General features: G+C 54.3%; 1 protein-coding gene across 4 annotated transcripts; it reads right to left on the bottom strand.

Annotated features, from left to right (window-relative positions):
• Positions 1-7,836: 7,836 nt before the first annotated feature.
• On the bottom strand, positions 7,837-13,747 carry CENPM (centromere protein M). Of its 4 annotated transcripts, none has more exons than XM_084507250.1 (7): positions 13,662-13,747; positions 13,251-13,330; positions 12,206-12,304; positions 11,116-11,195; positions 9,983-10,074; positions 9,005-9,155; positions 7,837-8,350 (listed from the first exon to the last, which is right to left on the bottom strand). In XM_084507250.1, exons 1-6 carry the CDS (start codon positions 13,716-13,718, stop codon positions 9,030-9,032), a joined length of 534 nt encoding a protein of 177 aa, XP_084363376.1. In that variant the 5' UTR covers positions 13,719-13,747; the 3' UTR covers positions 7,837-8,350; positions 9,005-9,029. The 4 variants fall into 4 exon arrangements, with proteins under 4 accessions (XP_084363376.1, XP_084363375.1, XP_084363377.1 ...); XM_084507249.1 differs by having other exon boundaries at positions 7,837-8,326; XM_084507251.1 differs by having other exon boundaries at positions 7,837-8,321.
• Between the last annotated feature and the right edge of the window lie 508 nt (positions 13,748-14,255).

The raw sequence follows: 14,255 nt of genomic DNA, 5'->3' as shown, positions 1-14,255 counted from the left end.
CTTGGGGCTCCGCTCGCTGCGCTTCCCCCGGGGCGGATCTTCGCTGGGGAGGAGGAGGGTGCACACCGAAGCCCTACCCCTGGCCGCCCATGCAACGTACCCTCCAAGAAGCCCTCTCCTCCAAAACACGTTGCCAAAATCCCCACGGCCTCTGGTGCACCTCCCCGTCCCAGCCCTATGCTGCCCCAGCCGCCAGCCCGCACCTCCCTCGCCTGTTGGAGAGAAGCCCCTCACCGGGGTGGGCTGTGCCTCTCCGAAATCTGCCCCGGCCTCCGGCATTGGGGTATTTGCTGGTGTCCCCTCGGTGAAGCCTGTGTGTGGTGGGCCCTGCGTCCACGCGGGTGTGAGGCAGAAATCAGGCTCGGGTGATGTGGTTCGCTCCAGGACTGACACAAAAAGGCCGAACTCGCTCTCTGTGTCCTGTGCTAGACCCTTGGCACGGAGCCTCCAAGCCCCTTGGCTCCACGTCCCGTTCCTCAGGGGTTCAGAGCTGGTCCTGGTCTCAATGATTCCCTGGGGCATGCACAAAGCCAGTCCCACCAGGCAGGTCTTGCCCCATACTCTTGGAGAGGATTAAACACACTGTGAAGGGCCTTGGGTGTTCCTAATCTTGAGCAGGAGAGATTTCCTGCCACCACATGTATGCCAAATCCTGGCGGCTGAGGTCTGAAGCAGATAAGCGATTGATTTCAGCTCTGCAGGTGGCTCTGCTCCATCCTTACTAAACAAGCACCTCGTCCCCTTCTCCTTCACCCCACAGGAAGGAAAGGGACCCCTGTGGCCACTTTACAGCCGCCTGCCCCGGTGAGCCCCTCGCCTCGCTGCAGCCTTCGGGCTCCTCCCAGCACGGCCACGGCGCTCGGGGCATCTCGTCTGGGCGAGTGAAAGTCGTGACCAAAACCAGTCGCTGCCCACCAGCACAGCGATTTCACTTCCCCTTACGCCACTGCCGGGCCCGGCCACTGCCTCGCTCGCCCTTGCACGCGCGCATGTGTGCGTGCACGGCCGTGCCGCCCCGCTCCTCGCCGCTCCGTTCTCCTCCGAGGAGCGCGGCCCCGGCCGCGGTGACTCAGTTCTTCCACCCCGGCCTTACTCAAATGAAAACTCCCCGAGCACGCCGAGCACTTCCCTCTCTCTTGCTTCGAGGCCGCAAGTGCCAGGCGCAGCGGTGAACTCGGCACCCTCTGCCTCGCCGCTGCTGTAGGCACCCACAGGTGCTGCTTTGCTGTCTCGCCGCATGAACCACCAGGGCTTGTGCCTCCTGTGAGGTATTTTTCCTGTGAAGTGGTAAAATCCGGCTGTGCCCTTCTGGTTTCCAGGGGGCTGAGGGTGTGCAGAGCATATAGCTGATTCCCCGCTGGTGCCTGGGGGACCTGTGGGCATTTAGGGCCAGCACCCGAGAGGCGGCTTGGTGGTGCGGGGAGCTCTCCGCAGCTCCTTGCTGCTCCCTTCCCACCCCGTCTGCTCCCACCCGGGCCAGGGAGATGATGTTTGAACTCACACATAGCAGGGCTTACTCATGGAGAAAATCACCGCTGACTTTCCCGGCAGCGCTCACGTGTGACCAGCGCGCCCAGGGCTCCCCGCACCGGCCCCCGCTGCCTCCCCGCCTCTCTGCCCCCCGTAGCAGCATCGCTTTTGGAGCAGGAAAAGTTGAGGCTCAGCGGCTGGTTAGTGTTATGGAGTGCTCACATCTAAAGGCTGAATACGCTTGGTACTAGCACAAATGCATAATTAAAGAGCAGGAAAAATGACTCACTGGATAAGGAAATGCGCTTTTCTTATCTTCTCTGCAAACGAGAGCCCCAGGAGCTTGGGAGCCTAGCTAACCAAGTGGTTTTATTAAACAAATAAAACAGCAAAAAAAACATCAAAAGAGCGATTTAGGAGTTATGCCTCAATCCTGGAGCCAGAGAATGCTCAATCCCTGCCGCCACCTGCCCCAGACACGCAGGAGGGGGGCTGCCCACGGCCGGGATCGTCCTGCCAGCCCCACGGAAAGCCCATGAGCAGCACGGGCAGCACGCACAGCCTGGGGAACGAAGGCAGGCCCTTGTCCCACACGTGGGGAACGGGTCCCACGTGAGCAGTTCCTCCAGCCTCACGGTGGGTGAAGTGACTCACACGTGCGAGCAGCACTGGCTGCATCAGAAAATATCCACCGAAAGTTCACCTTGTGCTCGTGTGTGCCGGAAACACAAAGGCGTGTTGATCGCAGAGGCTGCAAGGTGTTTATCTGGCAGACCCGTGTACTTCGGGACGAACCTCTAGCACGATGCACCAGGCACCAGGCAGCCCTTGGCAATGGAAACCGAGCTGCGGGGAGGTTTGGGCTGGAGCCGACCCCACAGCAGCTCTGCAGAGCCGGGGAGGGGGCCCAGAGCCAGACCCACCCAGGGCACGGACACGTCTGCCCCAGCAGCGAGGGGCACGGAGCTGGTCTGGAGGCCAAAGCTGAGCAAAGCAGCCCAGATTGAATTTTGCATAGCACTTACTTGTGGCCAGCTACTTGCGGGAGCTGCGAGCTCATGCACGGGAAGAGTTCGGTGAATACATTTGACTAGCAGATCACCCTGGGAAATAAGTGTGCCCTCACAAATTATTCCAAACCAGCAGAAAAAATGTTTGCCCAGGGAACTGATTTGCTGGCAGGGTGCATCAGGGTCCTGCCACACGTGGACATTTACCTTTGGGTAGGTGCAAGGACGGCCTCCCACAGCCCCGCCAGCATTTTTGCTTTTGGCTGCTGCCCCATCAAATAGTTCTGGGCCGGTCGGGTGCCGAACTCAAGCTGGGTTCAGCCCTGCAGCACTGCCACGGGCTGCTGTGCAGCAGGAGGAGCGAGCCGCACGTGTTCGGGCAGGAGCCTGGGATGCGAGGCAGGGAAGAGAGCGGCCGCCCTGCCGAAACGGGCCCCGCAGCAGCGAGCTCGTCGCCGCCGCACAGCCGGCCGCGAGGCTCCGGCTGGCAGCATCCCCTCTCCTCGCTCTGCAGACAGCAGCACGGCTGCCTTTCGTGGTTCTGCGCTCCTATCTTGTGCTCCCCCGAGCCAGCACCCCCGGCAACACAGGGATCAGTTGCCACAGGGTGCGGGCTTATAGGAACCATGCAGCCATCCAGCATCGCCCCCCCCCCAAAATGCAGAGGATGAGGATAGATACAGCTTTTTAGCCCTCTAATCATCTTGTCTCTGAGCTAGATAACCAGGACTGTAAATCCCTGGTGATAATCGCAGACACCATGCCTGCAAGCTCTCCCCCGGACCATTCATTTCACTTGATGATGCTTTAAAGAGACATCTAATGAGGATAATCTGATTCAAATCCCCTCTGCTTTTGGGTAAGCAGAGCAATTTAGTCCCCCTCAAACTCCTTCTTCCCCCATGGCTCTCTTTATTTCCCCTTCTCATATGAATCACTCTGGGGTTTCCTTTGCTCTTTGCATTGCTATTTTGATTCTTTGATATGACCACCGCAATCAGCGTTCACTCTGTTTAGAACCTAATTAGCATGAAATCAGATTCACTTTTTACTCACATCCTCCCGGCGCTACGATGCTGGCCAGTGCTCCGGCTCCCACTTTGGGCGCGGGAGCACCGCAGCCTGCTTACGAGCCTCCCTCCTCACCTGATTAGATCAGGAGCGCTCAGAGGAGAGCCGCACGCTCAGCCCGGCAATCGAGCCGAGCTTTGGGAAGGGGGGAAGGTCTCAATCACGCTCCGCTTTCAGCGCCGAGCAGATGGCGACCGTACCGACTCCATAATTTATAGGCCACCATCACTCTGCATCAGTCCCATGCCGTGGCTGAGCTGAGCCGAACGGCGCGGGGAGCAGCCGGGCGCAGGTGAGAGCCCACGTGCAGCGGGGCCGGGGAAAGCGGCAGCCTCACGCGGGGCCCGGAGCAGGGGACGTGACGCCCCGGAGGGGTTACCCCGAGCAGGACGAGCGCCACGCAGCCCCCAACCCGTCCTCAAAGTAGGTCAGCGTTATGCAACAGCTGCACACAAGCAGCTCCGCTGCGTTTCCCCGGGAGCAGGAAACAGGAGGGAGAGCTGCTCAGGACGGGCACGTCAGGTTACAGCACGGGAACCAGGGGGTGGGAGAGACTGAGGCAGGGCACCAGGCAGTACGAATGCTCTCTGCGAAGCGAGGTGAAGGCTGCGGGTAAGCTCATAGGAAACACCACGCTGCTCCCACAGCTTCCCCAGCACTGAAGCCTTTGATCCGCTGCTCAGCATAGCAGCAAGAGGCCTCAAGTCATGGGGAGGGCGAGGATTAATGAGGCAACGTGGGCACATGGCTGCGAAGAGAGGTTCTTGGCTGCAGCAAGAGCCACAGGTAGCTCCAGCCGGAGCCCAGCGGAGCGCAGCGCGGGCTCCATATCTGTCAGCTCTGTGCGAGTTAGGAGAGGGAACGGGGCAGGGGAAAACAACCGCATACGTCCGTGCTGGGGCGATGCCAACACTGCTGTGACATCGGGGCAAGCGGCCAGCACCAAGGGTGGGGAGAGCTGTGAGCCGAGGGCGTGGAAGGGAAAGGGAAATACACCAAAATGCCAAAAATTGGGGGGAGCCTCTGCGCTGTGTTCAACAATCTGGGCTTTTTAGGCACTGCCAGCGCTCACCACAACGCCTCTGCCTGGCTCCTGCGCCCAAACCGCCCGCCCTCGAGCGCGGTGCTTCAGCTCCCCGGGCACAGCACGGAGGTGACAGCGGGAGGATGCGGAGGACAGAGGACACAGCAGCCCCCGCACCACAGCAGGGCCCCGTTTCCCAAGGGGAGGCGGCTTCTCGCTTTGTTTTCGTCCTCACCCCACCTCAGTGCTCCTTCCTGTGACGTGCAGAGCCCCCGGGGCTCTCGTGCCCGAGCCCACAGCTGCACCTGGGCCGGCGGCGGGGAGGCGCATGTATGTAAAGCACGGGCTCTTTCACACACCGCTGACTTCCCCCTGCCAAGGACACGGCGGGGCAGGGGGACATCCACAGCTCCTTCCAGGGCTGCCTGCAGGGCTAGGCGTGTCACACAAGCCCCTCGCGATACGGTGAGCCCGAGGGGGACCGCAGCACCGCGGCATGTGGCGGCTCCTCCTGCAGCCCACGTGCCATTAGCCCACGCTGCTCAGCTGTGGGGGCTTTTGGGCAAGTCCCATCGCCCCCTAAGCCCCCACATCCCACCGCTCCAGCATCCAAGCCGGCCCGAGGGGATCCGTCCTGCTTAGCATCTCCGCGCCATATTAATATTTAACGGTGAGAGAGAGCCAGAGGCTTTGATTTCTCCCCCCAGCCAGCTCAAGGACAGCTTGGCTGCGCGGGGAGTTTCAGCGCTCCAGAAGCTGGGTTTGCCCCAGTTCGCAACGAAACTCAGCCCTGCGAGAGGGAAGGGAGCCTGGTGTCAGCCTCTGCGCCGCAGGGGCGGGCGGCAAGGGGCAGATGCGGCCGAGCTCAGGAGGGTCCCACCAAGCCCCCCTTTACCTTCCCCCAGAGCTGGGGGCCTGGGCCTGCCCAGGGAGACAGAAGAGCGGGGACATTCAGCCAGAGCAAATATTAGGGGTGGCCTCGAGTCTAGGTCTCTACCACCAGTTTCAAGGCTTGGAGGGCGGGCAAATCGCCAGGGCTGGGCTTATCTCTGATCCCCGTTGCAGGACAGAGATCATTTAGTCCAGGCCCCGTATCAGCACACGGGCTCTCCTCCCAATAGCACAGACCGGGCACACCACGTGTCTCGCTGCACCTAAAAGTTGGTCTGATTTAGCTGCTGGTGCTGCAAAGCCAGCAGGAAAAGCTTCTCTTGGAAAACCTGGGTTAACAGAGAGCTACAATCCAGCCAGATAATGCTAACCACGCTGATTTGTGCCGAAATCTCTTAGCACCTCCATAAGCAGCTTGGCAAGCACGGTGAGGGTACAAAATCTTGCTCCTGTGGGTCACGCTGCTGTAGCAGAGCCCCCGTTAGTTTGACTCAGCTCCACCAGCTCAAAAGCACTGCTTCGCCGAAGCTTACTTCAGTGCTACTGCTGTAAGTCCTACTGTACTAATTAAACTGCTTTCACACTAATTTTGCTGACGCACAGCTGACAAACAAAAACATCCACAAATTGAAGTAGTCAAACCAGCAAAGCTGAGTGCTCTTGCCAGAGAGAGGGGGATTTCTTTCAGTAGACCTCCAAACAGATAGGGAACCGAGGCACAGAGAGACGAAGAGAAAAAAACTCCAAAATATTTCTGGTAGTTTAGATTTTAGCCAGCTGGACAAGGTCTTTCGTGATGTTCAAACACGACAGAACCCAAGCGACTGGCCTTAATTCAACCTCAGGCCCTCCACGTGCCTGATCACAGCCCAAACACCACTTTCACAAGACCTTTAGCAAACATTAGTGCTGGCTCCCCCATCTAGATGCAAGGTATCCTCAGCTGCCTCGTCTGCTCTGCTTTGTTATGTCCTGTCTAAACTAATAGCTGGCAGTTCCTAGAGGTATTTACACAGTTGTAGCTGTAGCTTTAGATGTGTCCCAACTACTTTCGGTTGTAAAACATGATGGACCTGAGACACAGTGTCATATTCTTAGATACGCTCCGCTTCCCCTGCCAGTTCTATTAAAGACTCTTTCCTACGAGTAAGAAAAATATTTGCCCCAAGGTGGAGCGAGATGTTGCTCTGAAGGAACTAGCTTTGATTTTGTACCAGCTAGGATTCAGCCACCTGTAGGCAGCACAAACAGCGTCTTTCTCATTTGAGAGGTAGAAGGAGAAAATTTCTGTATCTAACGCCGCGATGGAACACAGCCCACTACGTCGGAAGGTGCCAGGCAGTAGCGCACGGGGGTTGCGTTCCGGGAGAACCAAAGAAAGTTTCATTTTCACCAGTTCAGAAAGCCCAGCCAGAGAAATCACTCCTGAGGCTGAGGCCAGCAGTTCTGAGAGGCAACCGGAGCACGGCCTAGGTGGCGGAAGTCTCGCGGCCCTACCGCGGTTGCAGAGGACACCAAAGACTCGTTCATTTCTCGTTCCGTGCCGCAGGCCTCCCTCCCCTCCCCCAGGCTGCACCTGCACGTCGAGAGCGAATCGAAACCAGTCTGTTCTGAACCACGGTCTTAGTTTATTTGGAGGGACACAAAGTGAGAGCGAGGCCGAGCCGGCACAGCCAACGGAGAAACCGGTCTCTGGGTGCCAGTGGTGAGGTCCTGGCGAGGCCCCGTCCTTCCTACGTGGCCACGAGTGTTTGCACTTCTTTCTCCGCTGGGATTTAGCCAGAGTCCAGCCCTTTTGGACTCTGTAGCACAGCTGACTGGTTTGGCTTCTTTGTTCCAGCAACGCTGCGTGTCCTCTGAGCAAGGAGACGGGCTTTGTGCCTTGCTGGGCTGTCTTCGCAAGGGCTGCCAACACTCACAGCTGATGAAGCCCGCAGTGCTGCTTTCTGCTCACGGGCAGATGTCAGAAACAGGCAAAGCAAAACAGCACACACAGCCAGAGCTCCGCACCCAGGGATGTTAAAGCAGACTAGCAGGGATTCAATAAATTATACCAAAGGGCAGCTCAGCAGATTCTCTCGACTTCATTTCTACCTGGCGTGCAATTTTGGATAAGCAACATCCCGGTATTTCAAGAAACACGGTATTCTGGCAGGTGGTTCAGTTCAGTTCACAGGAAGGATCAGATTTGGAAAGCTTTTGCCACCACCACGTGGCCAAAACGGTGACTGCAGCCCAGCAAGAAACTGAACTGAACAACATGCAAAATGCCAGCAAGGAGCAGTTTCACTGCCAGGACAAGCTGGAGAAACATGTTCGTAGGTTTTAGAGCCCACACCACACACCTAAACAAAAAAACACACTAAGAGGTTTTAAATATTATACATTTTATTAACTTAGAAATCAAAAAATCACTATGGACTGACAGTAAGAATAAGGCATGAGTTACTGCTGATGGGAACCTGTTAGGTAAGGGACTATACACAGTATAAGCCCAGTTTCCAAGCCAACACCATGTTTTCAGTATGCTGCTATAGTCCAGTTTGCTGCGTTTCATTTCTGGCCAGCTCCAGAGTGCACAGCCTCAGCCCTAGGGATGCTGGAGGGACAAGTGCAGTCCTGCAGCTCTCTGGAGCTCTTTGCTTTGGGAAGAAGATCTGATTTCCGCTAGAAGCTGCATGTTGCTCCTTCAGTGGCATGCCCGTCAGGGCTGTAACACAAAGTACTGCTATACTCTGAGTTACAGCCCTCCTCGTTTGTTGACTCGGAGGTTAGATCTCTCTGGAGAACTGCTCCTCGGTTTGCAGGGACTGACTTGCAGCAGAAGAGTCCACAGCTGTCCAAATCACATTATCCTGGGCTTAAGAGACAGAGTCTTTTTTCTCTAAAGATATAAAAGAAAGCTAAAGTGCTAGATTATCTTCTTTACTCCCTTCCTCCCCAATTATGTACCAGGCACGGAAATGCTGAGCCCTTTGCTGGGCAGATGCTCACACAGCTGGATCATTAGCTGCCAACTGCAGTCTATCTAGAAGCTGCAGGACGGCCTTCCTCACCCTTTTATTCTCTTGGTGGGGAAACAAAATCTGGCACCGAGGTTTTGCATTAGTCCCAGGTACTGTATGCCAATTGCAAGGAAGCAATGCTGCCTCACTTCTAGCACCTTTGGTCTGCTGGAACTAAGATATTCAACCATGACACACGGCATTTCGGGCAGTGGGCTGTTCTTCTGATATTCTCTCACTAAAACATGTAGCTCCTGGCCACTGGCAAATGGGTGAGATCTAAACTTCATCATGAAACGGGATTCAGATGTAGTAACAGTTAGCGGTCCCTAATTCAAACTATCCCAGTTCAAACTATTCTCCCTCCCCACCTATACCTTATCCACTCAACAGGAATCAAGCGTTTTTGACAGGCTAGCAACTACAAAGAGCTCTGCATGAGTGTTTGTAATAAGTCAGGCAAGAAAGCTTCCTAATGTGATTCCAACAACAGCAGCAGCTTGAATGCCTGCAAGTAAAGAAAAGTGATGAACCTGTATGAGTTCTCACAACAAGAAGCTAGTCGTCAGCAGAGCTCCTCATCAGCGAGCCAAAAGTCAGGGCAGAAACTCCTGGTACGTGACCAGCACAGATCTGTAACATCCGGAGAAGTCTCTGAGCAGTGGTAGCTTGTATCTTTTCCGACTGCAAACAAAATGGAGAAGCTATTTAATCAATATCAGAAAAAGAAAAGCACTGCGTAGCTGTGATAAAGAACTGTAACCAGAGCTAAGTATGGTTCAGAGCTGCTAGATAAAGAGGACACCCACGAGATCAATTTACTCCCCAAATGTTAGCTGCATTCTGCCAGCTGAAAACCCTAAGAAAGTTTCAAGTGCCCAAACTCACTAATCCTGATTTGCTGAGAAAAGGGAGGGGGGGCAAACAGAGGAACTGGCAAAGGCACAAATGTTATCTGCTGATAGGGAAGCAGTCCCTGAGGATGGAATGATGCTTAAATGGGAAAGTAAGACGTGCCTCTTCTCAATGCCAAACTCTCCTGCCAGCTTTTTCCAGTTACCTGCTTGGTCTGAAGAGGAGCATATCAGACTGCAGAACAGCCTGTGAAGCAACAAAGCCCAGCTAACAGAAGCATTGTGCAGGAAAGTAAAAAAATAAAAATAAAAATCATGGAGCAAACAGCTCAGGGGCTCCCAGGAAGAGAAAATGCCTCAAGGAACAAGTGTACCAAGGCTTTCCGTATGAGACAAGTTTCTCATAAACTTAGACCGGGTCTTCTGAGGCTTTGAAGTGGCACGGGAAGGTGCAGAAAATCTAGAAGACCCTTTTCAAGGACAGTCAGACTCCTGTACCTGTTGAACCTGCTCTGGTAAAAAGAGTCTGGTCTCTGATGCTACTTTTGTGTGACAGTAGCATACGTAGATGTATTTATTGCTAATGTAACGGTGTTACTAAAGATCAGAGAGCAGTGGAATTTACAAATCCCTTCCGACACCAAACAGGCACCTTACCTCCAGCTCACACAACAGCACAGGACTGCAGTAGGTGTCTCTCAGTTTCCAGATGGCATTCATCTCTATGCTGCAGTTATTCACCCTGCCAACTACGGAAAAAGTTTTTCTGCATTACTAGCCCCATAATCATCATTCAGCGACGAGAAGCACCAAGATATTCTGCATCTGCAAAATGAGCCGCAGCTAATTCCGAGAGCATCGTAGAAGGTAAGGCACCAGTGAGCAGTACAAACAGAATGGTACAAGATGTGCGGTGCAATTAGCACAGAAGTCTTTCGTAATGCCGACAGCAGGAGTAGTATCGCCACATTACTGGGTGCTGCAATGCTAGCATTTGGGATAAGGGACCCGTCAGCACACTGTCAGCAGGAGCAGAACCTTCCACTCGTTAATCAGAAGCCCTCCTGGGGTATCGCAGGGTGTTGGTTTCTCCAAGGACTTCCCTCCACCAGGAGAGCCACAGCACAAGGCAACACTAAGGTTCTTCCTCGCCCCCAAATTAGGCCTCCTGACCCCCAAATTCCAGGGGCACAGCACCTCTGTTCTGACAGCGAGCAGGATGGGATGGCCCCTCCAGCTCCCCCGCGCTGAAGCAGGGAGGTGATGCAGGAAGCATCCTCTCCACTCAGGAGGCAGAGAGAAATATTAGAGACACAATGGGGCCAGACAGCACACAGCAGGGATACCAGTCTTGTATTAAAACTATACTTAATAGTTTAGTAGCTCATCCATTTAGCTTCATTTTATTACCAGAGGATCATATGCTGCTCACTGCTACTTGAGACTCCCATTAAGACTGATCTGCAAGAGCAGACAGAGCAGACTTCTGCAGTGGCACAGGAAAAAAAAAATTAATAACACAATTCATATTCAGGAGCGAGGGGCAGACAAGAGAGGTCTGATTGGCAAAATCAAAATGTAGAGGTCAAGTGAGCACGAGAGAATAGAACCATATTTTAGCTAAGTAAACAAGAGCAGGCAGATGAGCTCAGATTTAATTTAAACAAAGCTCTGATAAAGCCACTGGCCACTGTTGTTTTGTTTCAAATTTAGCCACTGCCTTGTTCTAAGGAAAGCAATAGTGAGCTGTGCTGCTCAGAGAGGAGGGAGAGGGCAGATGCCATACGTACCCCCGGTGACAAGGAAGCATACTTTGCCCAGGAAGAAGCTGGCATCCACATGAGCTAGCGAAGCTTCAACATTCTTCAAGCTGTCAGAAAAGCAGAGACAATCCAGTTGGACAGGGAGGTAAAACCAGCACAGCACAAGGACAAAGGGAATAACGTTCAGAAGCGCAGCTGGAAACCCACCGATGTTAACATCTGCCCATCTGAGAGCCGGCAGAACCACGCTTTATGTTAAAAGCATGGCATCAGAGACCTCCGAAATACCCACAGCTGTTTAATAATCCATAAAATATCTTTTCCACCCGAGACTCAACAGTAAGACTTTAGTTTGAAAAGTGCCCTCCAAGGTTTGTGGGCACTAAGCATCCAAACTCATTAGCATCCAACGAGACTTCAGTACTACTTAGGCTCTTTCAGCAAAGGCAACCCACACACTTCTGCAGCACCATCTGTGCTGTAAGGATGCAGCTGGGCCTGTCATTTTGGTAAATGAGAGTCCAGGATCATCAGTCAAAAGTTAAGTAAGTAAGAAAATGCTGACTTCTCTGCCCAAGCAAGTCTTTACTTGCGGCCTGGGAACACAAAATCATTCCTACAAAGATGAGCACAAGATGTGAGAAGAGATCAGTCCCTGCAGGCCTCTATTTTCTGCCTGGGGACTTGTGCAGTGCTGTTGCCACTTGGCCAGTGGGGTGGGAACACAGGCACAGCACGGGCTGGTTATTAGGTAGCCCTGCCCAGCATGTTTTAGCTGCCAACATAGCACAGAACGTTAAAATTAGATAGAAATGATGGTGGGGCTGTAGAGACAGCATCTTTCCAAAGCTCAGTTCAGATCGCCCCCTGTCCAGGAAGAAATTCTGCCTGCTCTGCTGCAGCACAAGATGCACATCACTGGGCAGAGCAGTTCAACCCTAATCCACTGCTAGAGGAAAAAAAACACTACATGCATCACCGAGCTCTTCTACCACAACAAGTCTTGGGTTTAATACCCCGTGATTCTAACACAATTGAAAAAAAAAAAAGGTAGGTTTAGGCATCAATCCAAGAAGGAATATCAGCTTCCCCTCTCAAATTTTTGCCCTCCTTTTACCTGTATTTGCTCTTGATGTCGATAATAAATACGATCAGATCTATCCTGGGCCGAAGGTGGTCCCTCTCTGCAGGTAAGGGGAGGGATGCTGCCAGGTGGCTGAAAGATAACGAAATTTGCCAGGTTAAACAAATAGCTTGGCAAAGGAGCATCCGCATAACCACAACCACACTGCCACTGCTGTTCGCTATATAGCATAGCTGGCTTCCTGCTAACTTGAAGTTCTTAGGCACCAATGAGACACAGAGATTCCTTAAGTTAGATTCTCACCTCTTAAGCCTATTCATAGCTGCTGGCAACCGTGGACTTGCTAATCTCAGATATTTATAAGGAGAGGTTTAATAGAGCATAACAAAACTCAGAGAAAGCTCTCCCCACAGAGGCAGATGATTGTCAGCGCACTTCCTTGTCACCAGGCCTTTCTAACAAAGCGAGTCCCAGTGCTTTACCTCTGTCTCTTGCTAGGCAGTTTCAGTTAAAGTGTGTCAACGCCTGCACGTGCCTGCCAGTTAAGGTGCCCTCCTACACAGCAATGCCACCGCCATGCAGCTGTGGGAAGAATTATGGGGTTTGGTGTCTCTTCCACTGGGGTGGGGCGGAAAAAAAGGCAGCTGTAGTGTGTATCTGGGCTTTCCACGGGGAAGAAAGTTGTCAATAACATGTTTTTGGAAGACTGCCCAAAATACAGATTGGAAAAACTGAAATTTGGGGATTTTTGTTCTTTTCCCAACCCACTTCATCTCTGGAAGCCAAAAGAGATGCGCTGCTTTGGGTCTCCTTGGAAGCTATTGCTTCTAGCGACTAATCTTAAGGACTCTGGCTTTCCCCAGTGGCCAGGCTACACCGAACGCTTCCTTTTCTGTGTCTTGCAGCTCACTCTGCCAGTCTGTGAACAGAGGCGCTTTGTTTCGGGTGAGCAAGGAAGGCACCGGCGGACAGAAACCTGCAGAAACTACAGGAAGCCACGAGCAAGATACGCTCTGACACCAACACGCGTAGAAGGTTAAGGAGAAGCTGCGGCAGAGCGAAAGCTTTCAGCACTCACATGCTGATCTTGAACGCCTTGGGCTCCCTCAGGACGGCCTCCGCCAGCCGCTGCTGCGCGCTCCCGTCCGCGCCCACCAGCTGCGGGCGGCAGGCGGCGCGCTCAGGGCCGGCCCCGGGGGGAGGGGGCGGGGCCTTCATTTGCATACGGCCGCGACGCGGCCTATCGCGGCGGGGTGGGCGTGGTCAGTGGGGAGGTGGGCGGGGGCATGGGAGGTGGGCGTGGTCAGTGGGGAGGTGGGCGGGGCCAGCGCGACCGTTGGTGCTGTGGTGGTTGGGGGGGAGGGGGAGGGGCAGGGACGGGGGGGGCGGCGGGGATGGGGTCGGGGCTGGGATTGGGATCGGGATTGGGATTGGGATCGGGATTAGGGTTGGGGTTGGGGTTGGGGCTGAGGGCCCGGGGCAGCCCTACCAGCAGGGCGGCGGAGTTGACGGCCGGCAGCTTGTCGAAGGGCCGCAGCGCCTCCATCCCGCGCCGCCGTTCGAAAGAGGCCGCGCGGCTCCGCCCCCGCCGTGACGTCACGATAGGGGCGTGGCTTTCTGTCCGGAGGGGCGTGGCTCCGGTGGGGGCGTGGCCTGGGCGGGCGCGCACGTGCGGCGGGCACGGGGCTGCGCCCCCCGCCCCGCATGGCCCTGGGTGGGGGGGGGACCGGGCAGTGTTTGGGGGATGTTTTGGGGTCAAACTCGAAGATCTCCCTGGGTACGCGGTAAATAAACAGATTAATAGATAAATAAATGGATAAATAGATAAAAAAAATAGATAGATAAATAAAAAAATAGATAAATAAAAAAAATAGGTAAATAAATAAGTAGATAAATAAAGAAATAGGTAAATACATAAATAATTCGGTAAATAAATAGATAAATAACTAGACACAGCAGCTGCGCTGTTCCCCTGCCCATGCTCCCCAGCAGCTGAGGCCCCCCGGGGCAGCTGGAGCATCCCTGCCGCTGCCCGGTGCCACGGCAGCACCCCCGGTACCCGCTCACCGGGACCATCCCCCCC

The sequence above is a fragment of the Aythya ferina genome (genome assembly GCF_964211825.1).
Source record: "Aythya ferina genome assembly, chromosome: 1".
In the NCBI taxonomy this organism is placed as follows: Eukaryota; Metazoa; Chordata; class Aves; order Anseriformes; family Anatidae; genus Aythya; species Aythya ferina.
Note: the sequence above shows the minus strand (reverse complement) of the source record. Positions and strands in the feature narration are given on the sequence as shown.